The sequence below is a fragment of the Littorina saxatilis genome, linkage group LG4 (genome assembly GCF_037325665.1).
Source record: "Littorina saxatilis isolate snail1 linkage group LG4, US_GU_Lsax_2.0, whole genome shotgun sequence".
In the NCBI taxonomy this organism is placed as follows: Eukaryota; Metazoa; Mollusca; class Gastropoda; order Littorinimorpha; family Littorinidae; genus Littorina; species Littorina saxatilis.
In genome coordinates this window covers 69,170,648-69,189,816 of record NC_090248.1, presented here as the reverse complement: position 1 = coordinate 69,189,816, position 19,169 = coordinate 69,170,648, and the positions used below count along the sequence as shown (strand labels likewise).

Below are 19,169 nucleotides of genomic sequence, written 5' to 3'. Positions count from 1 at the left end.
CTTTTACGTGTATGACCGTTTTTACCCTGCCATTTAGGCAGCCATACGCCGCTTTCGGAGGAAGCATGCTGGGTATTTTCGTGTTTTTATAAGCCACCGAACTCTGACATGGATTACAGGATCTTTTTCGTGCGCACTTGGTCTTGTGCTTGCGTGTACACACGGGAGTGTTCGGACACCGAGGAGAGTCTGCACACAATCTCTCGCCGAACGTGGGGACGAACTCATGCTGACAGCGGCCAACTGGATACAAATCCAGCGCGCTACCGACTGAGCTACATCCCCGCCCTTTGGTTTTATAGTTATACTTGTCACTGCTTTGTTTTGTTACTTCATGGCAATAATCATCTGTTTCGTTTTGTCTGTGTAGTTAAATGTTCCATAAACTAACCGTTCTTGTTTTTGATTTTTTTCACAATTGAAACTACATGTATTGTGTATCTAAATGTAGCTACTGCGTTTTCATTACAACGATCTTCCACAACCCCCCCCCCCCCCCCCCAACCACCGCCACTCCGTCAACATTTGAACCATATGCACTGTCTTAGATAAACATAAAAACAACGAGATACAAACTTACATGAAGAGTTATTTGCAATGAATCAGTGTACGTAGATGCGCAAAGTTCGATGCTATTGATAGCTATTTAATGGCTGACAAACAGCAGTGAGCGACACATCTAGAGTTGACTAAGTCGTAAAAGATGCCTTTTGAAGTTGTGCAATTTGTCTTTCTGGGTTATCTGAGTAACTACGTACAATATGCTTCGACCCAGATACGCACTAATCCGAATATAAGAACTTCTGTTGAAATGCATTAATGTCCCATTATTTTTCGCAGAGGACGTTTTATTTTGATATGTTCGTCTTGTTGGCTCACGTAAGTGTAGCCTATGCGATCGTAACTTTGTCTGTCTGTGCGTGCGTGCGTGTGTGCGTGTGTGCGTGTGTGTGTATGTCTGTGGTAGAAACTTTAACATTTCCGAGTCTATGTGTGAGTGGTTATCCAAGACTATGGATAAAGCTCGCATAAGATTACGTCACGGTCAAAAGTGTTTGACGTCAATTAATGCATCATGACGGCATGCCTCCCTGTAGTCTTTCTCTCTCGCGTGGTGTGTGTGGTCTCGGTCAGTGTTATTTTGAGCGGGCCGAGACTATTTGGCAGTCGTGTCCCTGTAAGTAGGCTACATGCAGACACAGACAGATCTAGATCTAGTGTCTCTCTTTCTTGCACAGTCGTCACCTAAGCTTACTGTGTGTGTGGGTGTGTATGTGTGACGGAGTGATTGAGTTTGTGTTACTGTTTGTCTATTTCTTACGTGAGCCTTGAAGGCTTCGCCTCTTGTTTTTGACTTGTCTTTAAAGGTACAGGCATTCTCTTGTAAGCGATCACGGGTACAACCTCATATCTAGCCAGGATTTTATTGTGATAGGAGCATCGATTTACTGAGACACATTTCAAAACATTTAAGCCAAGAGAGGGATTGTTTTAGATTTGTTTTAAATGATGTGAAATGTTTCTCTCGGCACAACATTGTCACAACATTGTCACAACATTGTTGTGGTTGTCACAACATTGTCACAACATTGTCACAACATTGTGGTATTGATTGTTGGTACGTGTCTAACTGAACAGATGGTCGTATTCCGGCTACGTGGAATCCTTCATCAAACTGGCGGCGAACATCATAGATTGCGCGAAAAGGAATGCAGAATCTTAAACACATGAGACAGAGCTATTCAAAGATCTGATTAACAAAGGGAAGTAAGCCTTCTAAATGCATAAGACATGTAAAAAAAGAAAGTGAGAGTTATGCGGAACGTGTCTCCTGGCATCTGAGAGAATAACAAGCATTGACATGAACATTCCACTTTCATCCTCAAGCATTCGACTTTCATTCTGAGGATGAAAGTCTCTTGTTTATTTCAATGCTTGTTATTCTCTCAGGTGCCAGGAGACAGGTTCCGTATAACTCTCACTTATTCTATTACACATGTACGTCGTATGCATTCACAGCGCTTACTTCCTTTTGTCTATCAGAACTTCTTAATGTTAAATACATGGATGGATGAATAGATGTCGTGCACACTACATTGGGGTGTGCACGTTAAAGATCCCACGATTGACAAAAGGGTCTTTCCTGGCAAAATTGTATAGGCATAAATAAAACTGTCCACCAAAATACCCGTGTGACTTGGAATAATAAGCCGTGAAAAGTAGGATATGCGCCGAAATGGCTGCGATCTGCTGGCCGATGTGAATGCGTGATGACTGATGTATTGTGTAAAAAAAAAAAATCCATCTCACACGGCATAAATAAATCCCTGCGCCTTGAATATGTGCGCGATATAAATTACATAATTATTTTTTTTAATCCCTGCGCTTAAAACTGTACCCACGGAATACGCGCGATATAAGCCTCATATTGATGTTGATTGATGATGCTGTCCGGTTTGGTTTTTATGTTGGTTGGGTGGTCGGAAAATGAGTTTGATGTTGCAGTGGTTGTTGTGGTGTGTTGGCCATGGTAGATGGCGCTGATGGTTGCTGTTGAGTTTGATGTTGCAGTGGTTGTTGTGGTGTGTTGGCCATGGTAGATGGCGCTGATGGTTGCTGTTGAGTTTGATGTTGCAGTGGTTGTTGTGGTGTGTTGGCCATGGTAGGTGGCGCTGATGGTTGCTGTTGAGTTTGCATTCCGTTTGTGTCAACACCTTCAACATGTTGAATAACTGAATAATAGATGTGTATCCTACTGATGGCTAACCTGTTGATGTGCGAAGGATATGCATACTGATGGTTTTTCAATTTATCAAACATATTTTACTTTGGTCGACAGATTGCTTGTCGACTTATTAAGACAGGATTAACCTTGGAAGATTAATCGAAGATCGTGCACAGTTTTGCATGACAACAAACAGTGTAACAACGCATTAAAAACCCAATACATCTTTGGACTGCTTCGTTCATTACACTTATTGTCTATCAATATATTTATGTTCAGCCTTTGTTGTATTTTTTTTCTTCTGAAAGCCGTCATTCACATTGCTTTTAAACAGTACTTTCTTTTTTACATTTAGTCAAGTTTTGACTAAATGTTTTAACATAGAGGGGGAATCGAGACGAGGGTCGTGGTGTATGTGTGTGTGTGTGTGTCTGTCTGTCTGTGGGTGTGTGTGTGTGTAGAGCGATTCAGAGTAAACTACTGGACCGATCTTTATGACATTTTACATGAACAGATATATTTTTCATTTTTTGGATAAATGTCTTTGATGACGTCATATCCGGCTTTTTGTAAAAGTTGAGGCGGCACTGTCACACCCTCATATTTTAATAAAATTGATTGGAATTTTGGCCAAGCAATTTTCGACAAAGGCCGGCCTTTGGTATTGCATTTCAGCTTGGAGGCTTAAAAATCAATTAATGCCTTTGATCAATAAAAGTCTGAAAATTGTAATTAAAATTATTTTTTATAAAACGATCCAAAATTACGTTCATCTTATTCTTCATCATTTTCTGATTTCCAAAAACATATAAATATGTTATATTCAGATTAGAAACAAGCTCTGAAAATTAAAAATATAAAAATTATGATTAAAATGACATTTCCGAAATCGATTTAAAAACAATTTCATCTTATTCCTTGTCGGTTCCTGATATGATATGTTTGGATTAAAAACACGCTCAGAAAGTTAAAACGAAGAGAGATACAGAAAAGCGTGCTATGAAACACAGCGCAACCACTACCGCGCTAAACAGGCTCGTTAATTTCACTGCCTTTTGCACGAGCGGCGGACTACGGTCATTATGAAAAAATGGAGTGCGTTCAGTTTCATTCTGTGAGTTCCACAGCTTGACTAAATGTAGTAATTTCGCCTTACGCGACTTGTTTTTAATTGTCACACTAATTGTATCCCAACCCCCCGCGGGTTAGGGGGAGTCCCATATTGGTTGGGACGAGAAAGAATTTACCCGATGCTCCCCAGCATGTCGTAAGAGGCGACTAACGGATTCTGTTTCTCCTTTTACCCTTGTTAAGTGTTTCTTGTATAGAATATTGTCAATTTTTGTTAAGATTTTAGTCAAGCAGTATGAAAGAAATGTTAAGTCCTTTGTATTGGAAACTTGCATTCTCCCAGTAAGGTCATATATTGCAAGCCCCTGGCGCACATTTGTGATTAGTGCTTTTGTGAACAAGAAACAATTGACAAGTGGCTCTATCCCATCTCCCCCCTTCCCCCGTCGCGATATAACCTTCGTGGTTGAAAACGACGTTAAACACCAAATAAAGAAAGAAAGAATTGTATCCCAAATTAAAAACAAAAATTTTCTTTTTTGGGGGGAGGGGGAGGCTAATATTTTTCATGGACCCAGTTTATGTTAGCTTTCCGTTTTATCAAATTGTGTGTGTGTGCTTTTATTTTTATTTTTTAAAGACATTTATATTCCATGAAAATCCAGTTGAACGCATACACAATCAAACCACGCGAAAAGACGCACCAAATAAATTTACTGATCGATGCATCTACGAAAACCTACGAAAGATTATTGAACCGCCGTTTCCAAGCGGATTGTAAATTTCTATGCGAGAGGGTATTCCAAAATGTTACGATGACTATTGTTTTTTCCAACTAAAATATCTGAGAAAGTATGCATTTTTATGCAAAGTTATTGGAGAGCTACATGAACTTTTATGCGCAAAGATTGTTTTAATTGAAAAATCATTGCTAACGATCCAAAATTCAGAATAAAATAAAAGGAATTGTAGGTTAATGGAACGTTTAATTGTTGACAAAACAAAACGTTACAAAACAAAACGTTACAAGACAAAACGTTACAAAACAAAACGTTACAAAACAAAACGTTACAAAACAAAACGTTACAAGACAAAAGGTTACAAAACAAAACGTTAAATTTACAGTACGTCGACCCAGTTGTTTTTTAAGAGGACAGACAAACACTTATGATACAAACAATGCACTTATCATCTCAAAATCGTCGATGAATCTCGCTTGCAAAGTTCCGACGAGGTAATATTTTGCAAAACAACAAACAAGCGAGATTCATCGACGATTTGAGATAAGTTCATCATTTGTATCGTTAGTGTTTGTCTGTCTACGTACAAGACCACTGTGTCGACGTTCTGTCATTATAACGTTGTGTTTTGTCACTGTGTCGACATTCTGTCGTTATAACGTTGTGTTTTGTCACTGTGTGGACGTTCTGTCGTTATAACGTTGTGTTTTGTCACTGTGTCGACATTCTGTCATTATAACGTTGTGTTTTGTCACTGTGTCGACATTCTGTCATTATAACGTTGTGTTTTGTCACTGTGTGGACGTTCTGTCGTTATAACGTTGTGTTTTGTCACTGTGTCGACGTTCTGTCGTTATAACGTTGTGTTTTGTCACTGTGTCGACGTTCTGTCGTTATAACGTTGTGTTTTGTCACTGTGTCGACATTCTGTCATTATAACGTTGTGTTTTGTCACTGTGTCGACGTTCTGTCATTATAACGTTGTGTTTTGTCACTGTGTCGACATTCTGTCATTATAACGTTGTGTTTTGTCACTGTGTGGACGTTCTGTCATTATAACGTTGTGTTTTGTCACTGTGTGGACGTTCTGTCATTATAACGTTGTGTTTTGTCACTGTGTGGACGTTCTGTCGTTATAACGTTGTGTTTTGTCACTGTGTGGACGTTCTGTCGTTATAACGTTGTGTTTTGTCACTGTGTGGACGTTCTGTCGTTATAACGTTGTGTTTTGTCACTGTGTCGACATTCTGTCGTTATAACGTTGTGTTTTGTCACTGTGTGGACGTTCTGTCGTTATAACGTTGTGTTTTGTCACTGTGTGGACGTTCTGTCGTTATAACGTTGTGTTTTGTCACTGTGTCGACGTTCTGTCGTTATAACGTTGTGTTTTGTCACTGTGTCGACATTCTGTCATTATAACGTTGTGTTTTGTCACTGTGTCGACGTTCTGTCATTATAACGTTGTGTTTTGTCACTGTGTGGACGTTCTGTCGTTATAACGTTGTGTTTTGTCACTGTGTCGACGTTCTGTCGTTATAACGTTGTGTTTTGTCACTGTGTCGACGTTCTGTCGTTATAACGTTGTGTTTTGTCACTGTGTCGACATTCTGTCGTTATAACGTTGTGTTTTGTCACTGTGTGGACGTTCTGTCGTTATAACGTTGTGTTTTGTCACTGTGTCGACGTTCTGTCATAATAACGTTGTGTTTTGTCACTGTGTGGACGTTCTGTCATTATAACGTTGTGTTTTGTCACTGTGTGGACGTTCTGTCATTATAACGTTGTGTTTTGTCACTGTGTCGACATTCTGTCGTTATAACGTTGTGTTTTGTCACTGTGTCGACATTCTGTCATTATAACGTTGTGTTTTGTCACTGTGTGGACATTCTGTCAATATAACGTTGTGTTTTGTCACTGTGTCGACGTTCTGTCATTATAACGTGTTGTTTTGTCAATAATTAAACGTTCCATTAACCTACAATTCTTGTTTTTTGCTTCATTGCAGATATTCCTTGTTGTCTTGTTTGTCCCTGTTGGTCGAGAAATGAAAGGCAAACTCCTTCTCGTGACAAGTGTTGGGCTGACTCTCTGAGACCTGGCCAGGCTGTTACACGGCATAAGGCCATCCATCCACTTGGTCACGTGACAAGTGTTGGGGTGACTCTCTGAGACCTGGCCAGGCTGTTACACGGCATAAGGCCATCCATCCACTTGGTCACGTGACAAGTGTTGGGGTGACTCTCTGAGACCTGGCCAGGCTGTTACACGGCATAAGGCCATCCATCCACTTGGTCACGTGACAAGCATCAACATCCTGAATGATTGCTGTGCTTTACAGGTGTGGCTTTTACGAAAATGAATTCATTAAAAACAATTCCCACACAGAGAGCACCCAGGTCGTTTATTGTTGGTATATGATCAAATGGAGGGAACGTCTGGCCAGATCTGAGACTGTTGGCCAAACGATTTTAACGCCAAAGCTCGTGCGTGTTCGTTTGTTTATGTGTTTGTTTGTTTGTTTAGGCTGTACAGCTGCAGTAATATTGTCTCAACAATAGAACATTTACATGCAGATCAAAATAAACAGTGTTCTCTTCGCAGCATTTTTACAATAGCAAACTTTCGGAGTTCTGTCTACACCACAAAAACAAATAATTGGCATGCGTAAGGTAGCTTCATTAATTTATTCTGCCACCGGTGCTTTCAAAGCAGGCAGTCCGATGGATTGGTAATTTACGTCTCTGTTTTGTCCATTCAATCCTTTCCCACGTTTCTTCAATTTCTTCCATTTTGCTTTCCCGCCTTTTCTCTTCATCACCATCTGTTTGAATCTCAAAACGCTGTCCGAAGCGTCTGGAAAAGGACTAAAGTCTGTGGAGTTTCCTGGAATCGCGAGTGGATTCTGTTCCGAAAATGTCCGTTTTGGAGCGGAGGTGTCTCCTTTCTTCCCTCCCTTCCCCAGTTTAAGCAGGTTCTGGATGGCCTTGTTCGTTTTCTTTTTCCCCTTTCTTTTGACCTCTTTCTCTTCTTCGTCATCTTCTTCTTTGTTGGAGTAGGCAGGTATGAAAAGACTAGTCTCCTTCAACGAAAGTTTCTTCCCCTTTAGGGCTTCCTCCTTCCGTCTTCGGATAATCTCCTCAGCGTCCTGTTTGATGCGTTGGAGGATGGACAATTCGCGGCCATAAGCCTCAGGGTTTTGAGTTCGCTCCTTCCTCAGCTGGATTCCATACTCGATGGCTTTTTCCGCCAGGTCTCTTCGAATTCTCAGCTCCTGTGCCCAGTCGTCCTCGTCTTCTAGATCGACTTCCGTCGACCTGCCTTTCTTCCGTCTTTTGTTCTCCATTTTCACCACCTTCATGCGCCTTTCCAGCAGTTCGTCGTTGTAGTTTCGGTGTTCCGGGGGTGCCACGTTCTCGTTGCTTTCTTTGGCTAAAGGTTTGGAAGAGTCTGGCTTGTGTTTTGACAGAGATGCGCTGTTGCTGTCTTCCTCCAGGTCGGTTTCTGACACTTGCAGCAAACGTCTCTTCTTCCTCGACAGCACTTTCTCCTCCGATGACCCGACGTGACGCTTCTGGCGAGAGTGCCCGGTCTCTGCGCTCGCGCTGACCACAAGTAGTTCTCGCATGGAAGCTAATATAGAGTTCTGCAATTCTGTCACGGGTTCGGTCAGTGAACGTTGAGCTCGTTTCATTCTGGAAAGCTCCTCCTCTGATTCTGTCCCGTCTGTCCTTTCGCTTCGCAGTAAACCCTCTTCCTTTTCTATCGAGTCGCGTCGTTTTTGTCGTGATAGAATTATGCCTTCGCTGTCTGCAGAGTTTGCCAGGGATTGCTCTTCGTCTGAAACTGCGGTTTCCTGTCCGCCCCTTTTCTGTCTTGACAATTCCTGGTCTGCGGTTTCCTGTCCGCCTCTTTTCTGTCTTGACAATTCCTGGTCTGCGGTTTCCTGTCCGTCTCTTTTCTGTCTTGACAATTGCTGGTCTTCAGTTTCATGTCCGCCTCTTTTCTGTCTTGACAATTCCTGGTCTTCAGTTTCATGTCCGTCTCTTTTCTGTCTTGACAATTCCTGGTCTTCAGTTTCATGTCCGTCTCTTTTCTGTCTTGACAATTCCTGGTCTGCGGTTTCCTGTCCGTCTCTTTTCTGTCTTGACAATTCCTGGTCTTCAGTTTCATGTCCGTCTCTTTTCTGTCTTGACAATTCCTGGTCTTCAGTTTCATGTCCGTCTCTTTTCTGTCTTGACAATTCCTGGTCTGCGGTTTCCTGTCCGCCCCTTTTCTGTCTTGACAATTCCTGGTCTGCGGTTTCCTGTCCGCCCCTTTTCTGTCTTGACAATTCCTGGTCTTCAGTTTCCTGTCCGCCTCTTTTCTGTCTTGACAATTCCTGGTCTTTAATTTCGTGTTCATCCCTTTTCGTTCGTGACAACTCCTGATCTTCAGTTTTCTGCCCACCCCTTTTCTGTCTTGACAATTTCTGATCTTTGGTTTCCTGTTCATTTCTTTTCTGTCTTGATAATTCATGATCTTCAGTTTCCTGCCCACCCCGTTTCTGTCTGGAAAGTTCCTGGTCTTTAGTTTCTTGTCCACCTCTTTTCTGTCTTGACAATTCTTGATCTACATTTTCCTGTCCGCCCCTTTTCTGTCTTGACAATTCCTGGTCTTCGGTTTCCTGTTTATCCCTTTTTTGTCTTGATAATTCATGATCTTCAGTTTCCTGTCGACCCCGTTTCTGTCTTGACAATTCCTTGTCTTTGGTTTCCTGTCTGCCCCGTTTTTGTCGTGACAATTCATGATCTTCGGTTTCCTGTCCAACCCTTTTCTGTCTGGAAAGTTCCTGGTCTTTTGTTTCCTGCCCAACCCTTTTCTGTCGAGACAATTCCTGGTCTGCGGTTTCCTGTCCGCCCCGTTTCTGTCTTAATAATCCCTTATCTTCCTTGATCTCTTTGTGTCTTTTTTGCCTGGATAGTTCCGTGTTACTGTCATCGCGGACAATGCCTTCTGTATCTGGAGATCGTGCAGCTTCGTTACCTCTTTTTTCTCTTGAAAGAACTTCTTGGTGCATTTTCCTTTCATCTTTGTCGCGCTTTTGACGAGAAAGTTCCTCGTCCTTTTCCAGAACCAGACCCTCTGTCTCCTGGGGTCTGGCAGCTTCCTCAGCCCTTTTCTCTCTCGTGAGGACATTAATTTCGTCTTCATCTTCGTTTCGCTTTTGACGGGAACGTTCATCGTCGTTTCGCTTTTGTCGGGAAAGTTCATCTTCGTTTCGCTTTTGACGGGAAAGTTCATCTTCGTTTCGCTTTTGACGGGAAAGTTCATCTTCGTTTCGCTTTTGTCGGGAAAGTTCATCTTCGTTTCGCTTTTGACGGGAAAGTTCATCTTCGTTTCGCTTTTGTCGGGAAAGTTCATCTTCGTTTCGCTTTTGACGGGAAAGTTCATCTTCGTTTCGCTTTTGTCGGGAAAGTTCATCTTCGTTTCGCTTTTGACGGGAAAGTTCATCGTCGTTTTCGAAAAGTTCGTATCCTTCTCCCAGTTGTTCTTCGTCGAAACTTGTCTCCCCTGCTGCTTCTTGCACTTCTCGTTTTTGGAGCGAGAGTTCTTGTTCCTGATCAGAGTTATCTCGCTTCAGCCTCTCCAGTAAAGAAAACCATGAAGACCTCTGGTCGATCTCGGCGGAAATGTCAGCAACGTCTCGTGTCATATCTTCGCTTTTACCCTTCGCTCCGTCCACCTGAAAACAGAACATGATAACATTGATTATGAGGAACAATCTACATAGTGTTTTTCTTTCTTTTAATTCTGATTCTTTCCCTGACGCCAAGACCATCAACGCTGACGCTAATCACAACACCTCGGTATTTCAAATAAATGATAACAGATCTGACAGGCGCGAGCCAGTGATGACATAACAGAGGCAACTCTTTCTGTCATGGCATTTTCAACCTTTCATTGAGCCATTTGTATCTCTATCAGTTTCCATACTCTTTGCCACAAAGCAATAGTATAATGATTGCAGTTACATTTTTGACCAAAAACTCCTTGCAGATCACTGGGTTCATAGAAAAAATGGTTCAATAATATGGATAAGAAGACGCCAGTTATGATTTTGACAGGACTGAATACACGAACAACAACTGTCATCACTGCCTGTGCTTCCCTGCCACTGCTCCAATTACTACTCCAACAACTGCTGCTCGTTCTATCGCTACTGCTGCTGCTGCTGTACCTAATACTGCTACTGCTGCTGCTATTACTACACTAGTGTACTATAACGAATGCTGCTGCCGCTGCTGCTGCTGCTGCTACTATTACTTTTACCGATATTACTACCGCTGTTGCTGGTGCTGTTGTTGCTGCTACTACTACTCAACTCTGCCTCTGTGACTACTACTACAACTACTACTACTACTACTACTACTACTACTACTACTACTAGTACCACGACTACTACTTCTGCTACTACTATTACTACTTTTACTACTGCTGCTGCTGCTGCTATTGTTTTGCTGGGGCTACTACTTATTCATTAGATTTTATGGTAGAGTACGTGTTTAATGTTTACGAATTTAAGGCTCATATTCTAAGAAGCATGTACCGACGTATCCAATGTGGAAGTTCATGACCTGGTGACCTTTCTCCATTGTTAGCCTACACCAGATGTTTATCGACCAACTCCACCACATTCCACACCACCACCACTCGGCCACTACCCCCCACCCCCACCCCCTCTCACTATCCTAGCGTCCTGACCCCTATCACTATCCTAGCGTCCTGACCCCTATCACTATCCTAGCGTCCTGACCCCTATCTGCACTCGGTCTCAGCCCTTCCCACTGAGTGACGATGTTAATAAATTAACTTCACAGTTGTACTGTATGTACAGCTTAAATACATTCCTTCCAGTTAATACAACGCAACCGTTAATATATATAATCTGCCAACTTATCTTCAGTATGTTGCAGCTGAAGCTCATCAGATGAACTTGTGTTTAAAAATTCTGATACAGACCACCACCATCACCACCACCTCTTTTTCTGTTTTCTCTCCGTTTATTCCCTGTCTTTCTCACTCTCTCAGTCTCTCTCTCTCTCTCTCTCTCTCTCTCTCTCTCTCTCTCTCTCTCTCACTCTCTCTCTCTCTCTCTCTTCTTTCTCACTCTCTCAGTCTCTCTCTCTCTCTCTCTCTCTCTCTCTCTCTCTCTCTCTCTCTCTCTCTCTCTCTCTCTCTCTCTCTCTCTCTCTCTCTCTCTCTCTCTCTCTCTCTCTCTCTCTCTCTCTCTCCTAAATTCTGCCTTCACACACGTGTGTATGCGTACGCGTGGTATATTCCGGCTGAAAGTCCATCGGAGGATTTAAAAAAAAAAAAAAGATCAAAGCAACTTGTATATCGTAGTTATGAAGAAAACCTGTTTAAGACAATTAGTACTATCTTGTGTTGAAATGGTTAAGTGCTATTATGAATCGTTCTTGCTCTCTCGGGGCGGGGATGTAGCTCAGTCGGTAGCGCGCTGGATTTGTATCCAGTTGGCCGCTGTCAGCGTGAGTTCGTCCCCACGTTCGGCGAGAGATTTATTTCTCAGAGTCAACTTTGTGTGCAGACTCTCCTCGGTGTCCGAACACCCCCGTGTGTACACGCAAGCACAAGACCAAGTGCGCACGAAAAAGATCCTGTAATCCATGTCAGAGTTCGGTGGGTTATAGAAACACGAAAATACCCAGCATTCTTCCTCCGAAAACGGCGTATGACTGCCTAAATGGCGGGGTATAAAACGGTCATACACGTAAAATTCCACTCGTGCAAAAAAAATCACGAGTGTACGTGGGAGTTTCAGCCCACGAACGCAGAAGAAGAGGAAGAAGAAGTTCTTGCTCTACACTTGTAAATGTTTGAGTGATACGACTAAAAATGGGTAAATTTCATCCCCCTTTTTAAATTGGACAAAAACGCCCCCCTCCTGCCCCTCGGCCGCAGTAATACGAATGTACTTTGTCTATCTGTATATGCGTACATGCATGCGTATGCCCAGTTTTATCTGAAGATATATATATGCAATAGCAACAACAAAAATGACATATTATCTGCGGGTGCTAGCATGCGACAGGATACTGCTCGAAGCAAGGCTGTGACATTATCAAATATCAGAAATTGTTAAATGTGATATCGCGATTGTTCCGGTTTCCAAATTAGTCCGACAGACCTCCCGCTGGTGATTGGTCCATTCTTTGTTTGTGGGAGGTTTTGTAAGAAAAGGTTACTCTCCCACAAGCCATACAAACCCGACGGCGTTATTTTTTGAATTCGTCCATTAAGCGATCAATGCGTACATTACAGTGCAAATAGGAGCCCCGACGTGGATTTCTACAACGGCGTCATATCGTGCGGAGACCGCCAACATGCACGTCACGCCTCTAGTTTCACACGGGTGTCTTCATACACCAAAGAGAGTCTGCGCGTAAGTTATAAATCCCTAGTCTTGGGTTCGAACGTACGCCGATAGCGGCTATTTGGTTGCACAATCAACGCTCTACCTAATGAGCTACGCCCTTTTGAGATAGTTTTGTTTGCGCTGCACGAGATACGTTTGTTGTTATGGTGAGTTTGTTATAATCATGGCCAACATTTTCCCTGAATCGAAGTTTCTAAATTCAGTGAACATGCACACGATTTCCTTCTTTATCCTGAAAATTGTTCCGCCAACTGCATGTACAATTTCTGCATAGCTTACATATCGCCAAGAAACAAATGTGTTCGAACTAAAACCGAGTTGGTCCCCCCTGTAGGCACAGTAAAAGGACGCCTAGTGCACTGATTGCTTTCTGCGATCGTGACAACAGAATGCAGTGAAACATTAATCAATTAGTGGATGCATATTATCTTTCAGCCTCCTGCATTTTACAATGAACGTGCACAGAATACGTTTGTGCAGGGATATTAGGAAACGAGATCTTGAGTTTGCAGTTGACTGTCAAGTTATAACTGAACGTGATTTTCTAAATGCGATGAAATCATCATCATCATCATCATCATCATCATCATCATCATCATCATCATCATCATCATCATCATCATCATCATCATCATCATCGTCTTTGTCTTTGTCACCATCATCATCATTGTCGTCATCGCCGTCGCCATCATCATCATCGCCATCATCATCATCATCATCATCATCATCATCATCATCATCATCATCATCATCATCATCATCATCCTCATCAGGGCGTTTGCACTTTGACATACCGAAAATATACAATCCGGCTGTTGTCTTTGCAGAGTGGGAATTGTGTTGCTAAATTTAGCTTGAAAGTGAAACCTGTATCAATCTGCACACTGAATCCAGCAACACCTTCCCACTCTGCACAGGAAAAACGTAGGCTATTGGTCCTTGGTATGTGTCTAAATGGAAGGATGCTCTCAGCCTGGACATCTTTGTGGTGTTTTGATCATGTACACGGGAATGATAACATCGTTAATCCCGAAAACTTAAAGACAGACACGGAGATAAGTCCCAGATATAGATATGATAGATGGATGCATGTGTGAATTCCACTTGAAGCGCTTTAGCAAGTAGACAGCTGTTTCAAACCGGATGTACTGATTACTGCTACATTAATCTGAGATATAGATATGATAGATGGCTGCATGAGTCAATTACACCTCAGTGGCGGATTTAGGGGGGGGGCGAAGGGGGCCCGGGCCCCCCTTCAGGGAAAAGAGAGAGAGAGAGAGAGAGAGAGAGAGAGAGAGAGAGAGAGAGAGAAAGAGAGATGATTAAATGACAGTTTCTGAGCTCAGGTTGGCCCTAAATTGCAACATTTTGCTTCCTTGAAAAAAAGTTTGGGTGTGCCCCCCCTTCCTTAAGATCCTGGATCCGCCCTTGCACTTGAAGCAGTATACAGCAAATGGACAGCTGGTTCAAACCGGATGCACTGCTTACTGGTACATTATTGATTGTGTGTGTAATACAAAGGCCGCATCCTCCTCGTGTTCATCTCACCAGATGTGGCAGCTAGTATGTGGCAGCTAGTATGGTGTATGGGATACGAGCGTTTTTTACTTGGACACATAACACAAATTAAAGTCAACAGCATGCATGGCGGCTTTCTGTGGTCATTTTTTTCTGGATTGATTTCGAAAGTGGCCCCGATGTAAATTAGCAAAGCTAATTGATTATAACAAGTCCCACTGTCTACATGAAGCAGCCAGGCTGGTGATTATAACAAGTCCCACTGTCTACAGGAAGCAGCCAGGCTGGTGATTATAACAAGTCCCACTGTCTGCAGGAAGCAGCCAGACTGGTGATTATAACAAGTTCCACTCTATACAGGAAGCAGCCAGGCTGGTGATTATAACAAGTCCCACTCTATACAGGAAGCAGCCATGCTGGTGATTATAACAAGTCCCACTCTCTACAGGAAACAGCCAGGCTGGTGATTATAACAAGTCCCACTCTATACAGGAAGCAGCCAGGCTGGTGATTATAACAAGTCCCACTCTCTACAGGAAGCAGCCAGGCTGGTGATTATAACAAGTCCCACTGTCTACAGGAAGCAGCCAGGCTGGTGATTATAACAAGTCCCACTCTATACAGGAAGCAGCCAGGCTGGTGATTATAACAAGTCCCACTCTCTACAGGAAGCAGCCAGACTGGTGATTATAACAAGTCCCACTCTATACAGGAAGCAGCCAGGCTGGTGATTATAACAAGTCCCACTCTCTACAGGAAGCAGCCAGGCTGGTGATTATAACAAGTCCCACTCTATACAGGAAACAGCCAGGCTGGTGATTATAACAAGTCCCACTCTATACAGGCTGCAGCCAGGCTGGTGATTATAACAAGTCCCACTCTATACAGGAAGCAGCCAGGCTGGTGATTATAACAAGTCCCACTGTCTACAGTAAGCAGCCAGGCTGGTGATTATAACAAGTCCCACTCTATACAGGAAGCAGCCAGGCTGGTGATTATAACAAGTCCCACTGTCTACAGGAAGCAGCCAGGCTGGTGATTATAACAAGTCCCACTGTCTACAGGAAGCAGCCAGGCTGGTGATTATAACAAGTCCCACTGTCTACAGGAAGCAGCCAGGCTGGTGATTATAACAAGTCCCACTGTCTGCAGGAAGCAGCCAGACTGGTGATTATAACAAGTTCCACTCTCTACAGGAAGCAGCCAGGCTGGTGATTATAACAAGTCCCACTGTATACGGGTAGCAGCCAGGCTGGTGATTATAACAAGACCCACTGTCTACAGGAAGCAGCCAGGCTGGTGATTATAACAAGTCCCACTCTATACAGGAAGCAGCCAGGCTGGTGATTATAACAAGTCCCACTCTCTACAGGAAGCAGCCAGGCTGGTGATTATAACAAGTCCCACTCTATACAGGAAGCAGCCATGCTGGTGATTATAATAAGTCCCATCCCATACAGGCAGCAGCCAGGCTGGTGATTATAACAAGTCCCACTGTCTACAGGAAACAGCCAGGCTGGTGATTATAACAAGTCCCACTCTATACAGGCAGCAGCCAGGCTGGTGATTATAACAAGTCCCACTCTCTACGGAAAGCAGTCAGGCTGGTGATTATAACAAGTCCCACTCTATACAGGAAGCAGCCAGGCTGGTGATTATAACAAGTCCCACTCTATACAGGAAGCAGCCAGGCTGGTGATTATAACAAGTCCCACTCTATACAGCAAGCAGCCAGGCTGGTGATTGTAACAAGTCCCACTCTCTACAGGAAGCAGCCAGGCTGGTGATTATAACAAGTCCCACTCTATACAGGAAGCAGCCAGGCTGGTGATTATAACAAGTCCCACTCTCTACAGGAAGCAGCCAGGCTGGTGATTATAACAAGTCCCACTCTCTACAGGAAGCAGCCAGGCTGGTGATTATAACAAGTCCCACTGTCTACAGGAAGCAGCCAGGCTGGTGATTATAACAAGTCACACTCTATACAGGAAGCAGCCAGGCTGGTGATTATAACAAGTCCCACTTTCTACAGGAAGCAGCCAGGCTGGTGATTATAACAAGTCCCACTCTCTACAGAAAGCAGTCAGGTTGGTGATTATAACAAGTCCCACTCTCTACAGGAAGCAGCCAGGCTGATGATTATAACAAGTCCCACTCTCTACAGGAAGCAGCCAGGCTGGTGATTATAACAAGTCCCACTCTCTACAGAAAGCAGTCAGGTTGGTGATTGTAACAAGTCCCACTCTCTACAGGAAGCAGCCAGGCTGGTGATTATAACAAGTCCCACTCTATACCGGAAGCAGCCAGGCTGGTGATTATAACAAGTCCTACTCTCTACAGAAAGCAGTCAGGCTGGTGATTGTAACAAGTCCCACTCTCTTCAGGAAGCAGCCAGGCTGGTGATTATAACAAGTCCCACTCTATACCGGAAGCAGCCAGGCTGGTGATTATAACAAGTCCTACTCTCTACAGAAAGCAGTCTGGCTGGTGATTATAACAAGTCCCACTCTATACAGGAAGCAGCCAGGCTGGTGATTATAACAAGTCCCACTCTCTACAGGAAACAGCCAGGCTGATGATTATAACAAGTCCCACTCTATACAGGCAGCAGTCAGGCTGGTGATTATAACAAGTCCCACTCTATACAGGAAGCAGCAAGGCTGGTGATTATAACAAGTCCCACTCTCTACAGGAAGCAGCCAGGCTGGTGATTATAACAAGTCCCACTCTATACAGCAAGCAGCCAGGCTGGTGATTATAACAAGTCCCACGCTCTACAGGAAGCAGCCAGGCTGGTGATTATAACAAGTCCCACTCTATACAGGAAGCAGCCAGGCTGGTGATTATAACAAGTCCCACTTTCTACAGGAAGCAGCCAGGCTGGTGATTATAACAAGTCCACTCTATACAGGAAGCAGCCAGGCTGATGATTATAACAAGTCCCACTCTATACAGGAAGCAGCCAGGCTGGTGATTATAACAAGTCCCACTTTACACAGGAAGCAGCCAGGCTGATGATTATAACAAGTCCCACGCTCTACAGGAAGCAGCCAGGCTGGTGATTATAACAAGTCCCACTCTATACAGCAAGCAGCCAGGCTGGTGATTATAACAAGTCCCACTCTATACAGGAAGCAGCCAGGCTGGTGATTATAACAAGTCCCACTCTATACCGGAAGCAGCCAGGCTGATGATTATAACAAGTCCCACGCTCTACAGGAAGCAGCCAGGCTGGTGATTATAACAAGTCCCACTCTATACAGGAAGCAGCCAGGCTGGTGATTATAACAAGTCCCACTCTCTACAGGAAGCAGCCAGGCTGGTGATTATAACAAGTCCACTCTATACAGGAAGCAGCCAGGCTGATGATTATAACAAGTCCCACTCTATACAGGAAGCAGCCAGGCTGGTGATTATAACAAGTCCCACTCTATACAGGAAGCAGCCAGGCTGGTGATTATCGGTGTCTGACATCCAAACCTCCCCCACCCCCTCCCCCCACCCCCAACAATAACATAATCACTTCTTAATTTAACTTGTCTACGTCAGTCTGCCTTGCATACTTAGCAATCGATCTTTATGGAGAGCCGGGATTCGTCTGTTTAAATAATAATTTCTAGAAGATTCATTTTGCCAAACACTGTCGCCATTTTGGCATCGAAAATGTCAACGCATTACTGAACTGCGTTCAATTTCTTTTGTTTCTCTAACTACACAGACAGCTAGTTCAACGTCCTTGAGAATGATTCACACACACACACACACACACACACACACACACACACACACACACACACACACACACACACACACACACACACGCACACACGCACGCACGTACGTACGTACGTACGTACATGCACGCACGTACGTACGCACACACACACAAACACACACACACACACACACACACACAGTTAACAGTATCTTGATATATATTATGTTGTAAACTTGAATCTTGTAGTAATCAATATTTTTTAAAGGTCTAGCAGTTGTTGTAGTCAAACGGTCCTATTCAGTGCCTCTTTAACTTTCTCCCTCTCTCTCTACTTCTCTCTCTTTTCTAGATCATTCTTTTTATGCATGTTGTATGTATGTATGTGGCGATGTGAATTGTGATGTAATGTATAATGTGTTGTAAAAAATAAAACAGGAAAAAATAATATTAAAGAAAAAAAATAATAACTAATTAGTCTGGTAGTGTTACTCACAAGCTTCGTCGTGTGTTGGGTGTATCTTCAGGCTGCCTCTTTCGCTAACGCATGTTTACATCTCATAGTGCGCGAACAAATACCTGTTCAGTATTTAAGACAAATTCCTAGGTACACTGGACAATAAATATTACTAATTCTTTTAATACCATATACAAACAGGCGGCAGTCCTTAATTGAGCTTGAAGTCGACTTCGCGAAGACGTCGCGAAGTCTTTTCACCGAAAACTCAGTGCTAAAGCTTCGTACGGCCAGCTTCGCGTGGTCGACTTCGCTCAGTCAGTTATTTTGAGGCTTAACACCCTCTCTCAAGAGTCGTAAACCAAACATCCCACAACACTTCATCTAGCGTATATTACTCACTATAGAACGATAATATTTCACGGTAGCAAATAATATTCATCTTTAACGCAAGTCCTACCTGGCGCAATAATATTCATCTTTAACGCAAGTCATAGTTGGCG

General features: G+C 43.3%; 1 protein-coding gene across 1 annotated transcript in view; it reads right to left on the bottom strand.

Annotated features, from left to right (window-relative positions):
- Window positions 1-7,104: 7,104 nt before the first annotated feature.
- The window catches only part of LOC138965492 (trichohyalin-like), a 13,117-nt gene continuing 1,052 nt past the window's right edge, over window positions 7,105-19,169 (bottom strand). The window contains exon 2 of the mRNA XM_070337666.1: window positions 7,105-10,258. Coding sequence (XP_070193767.1) covers window positions 7,220-10,258 — 3,039 coding nt within the window. The 3' untranslated portion in view covers window positions 7,105-7,219. The remainder of the gene's footprint in view (window positions 10,259-19,169) is intronic.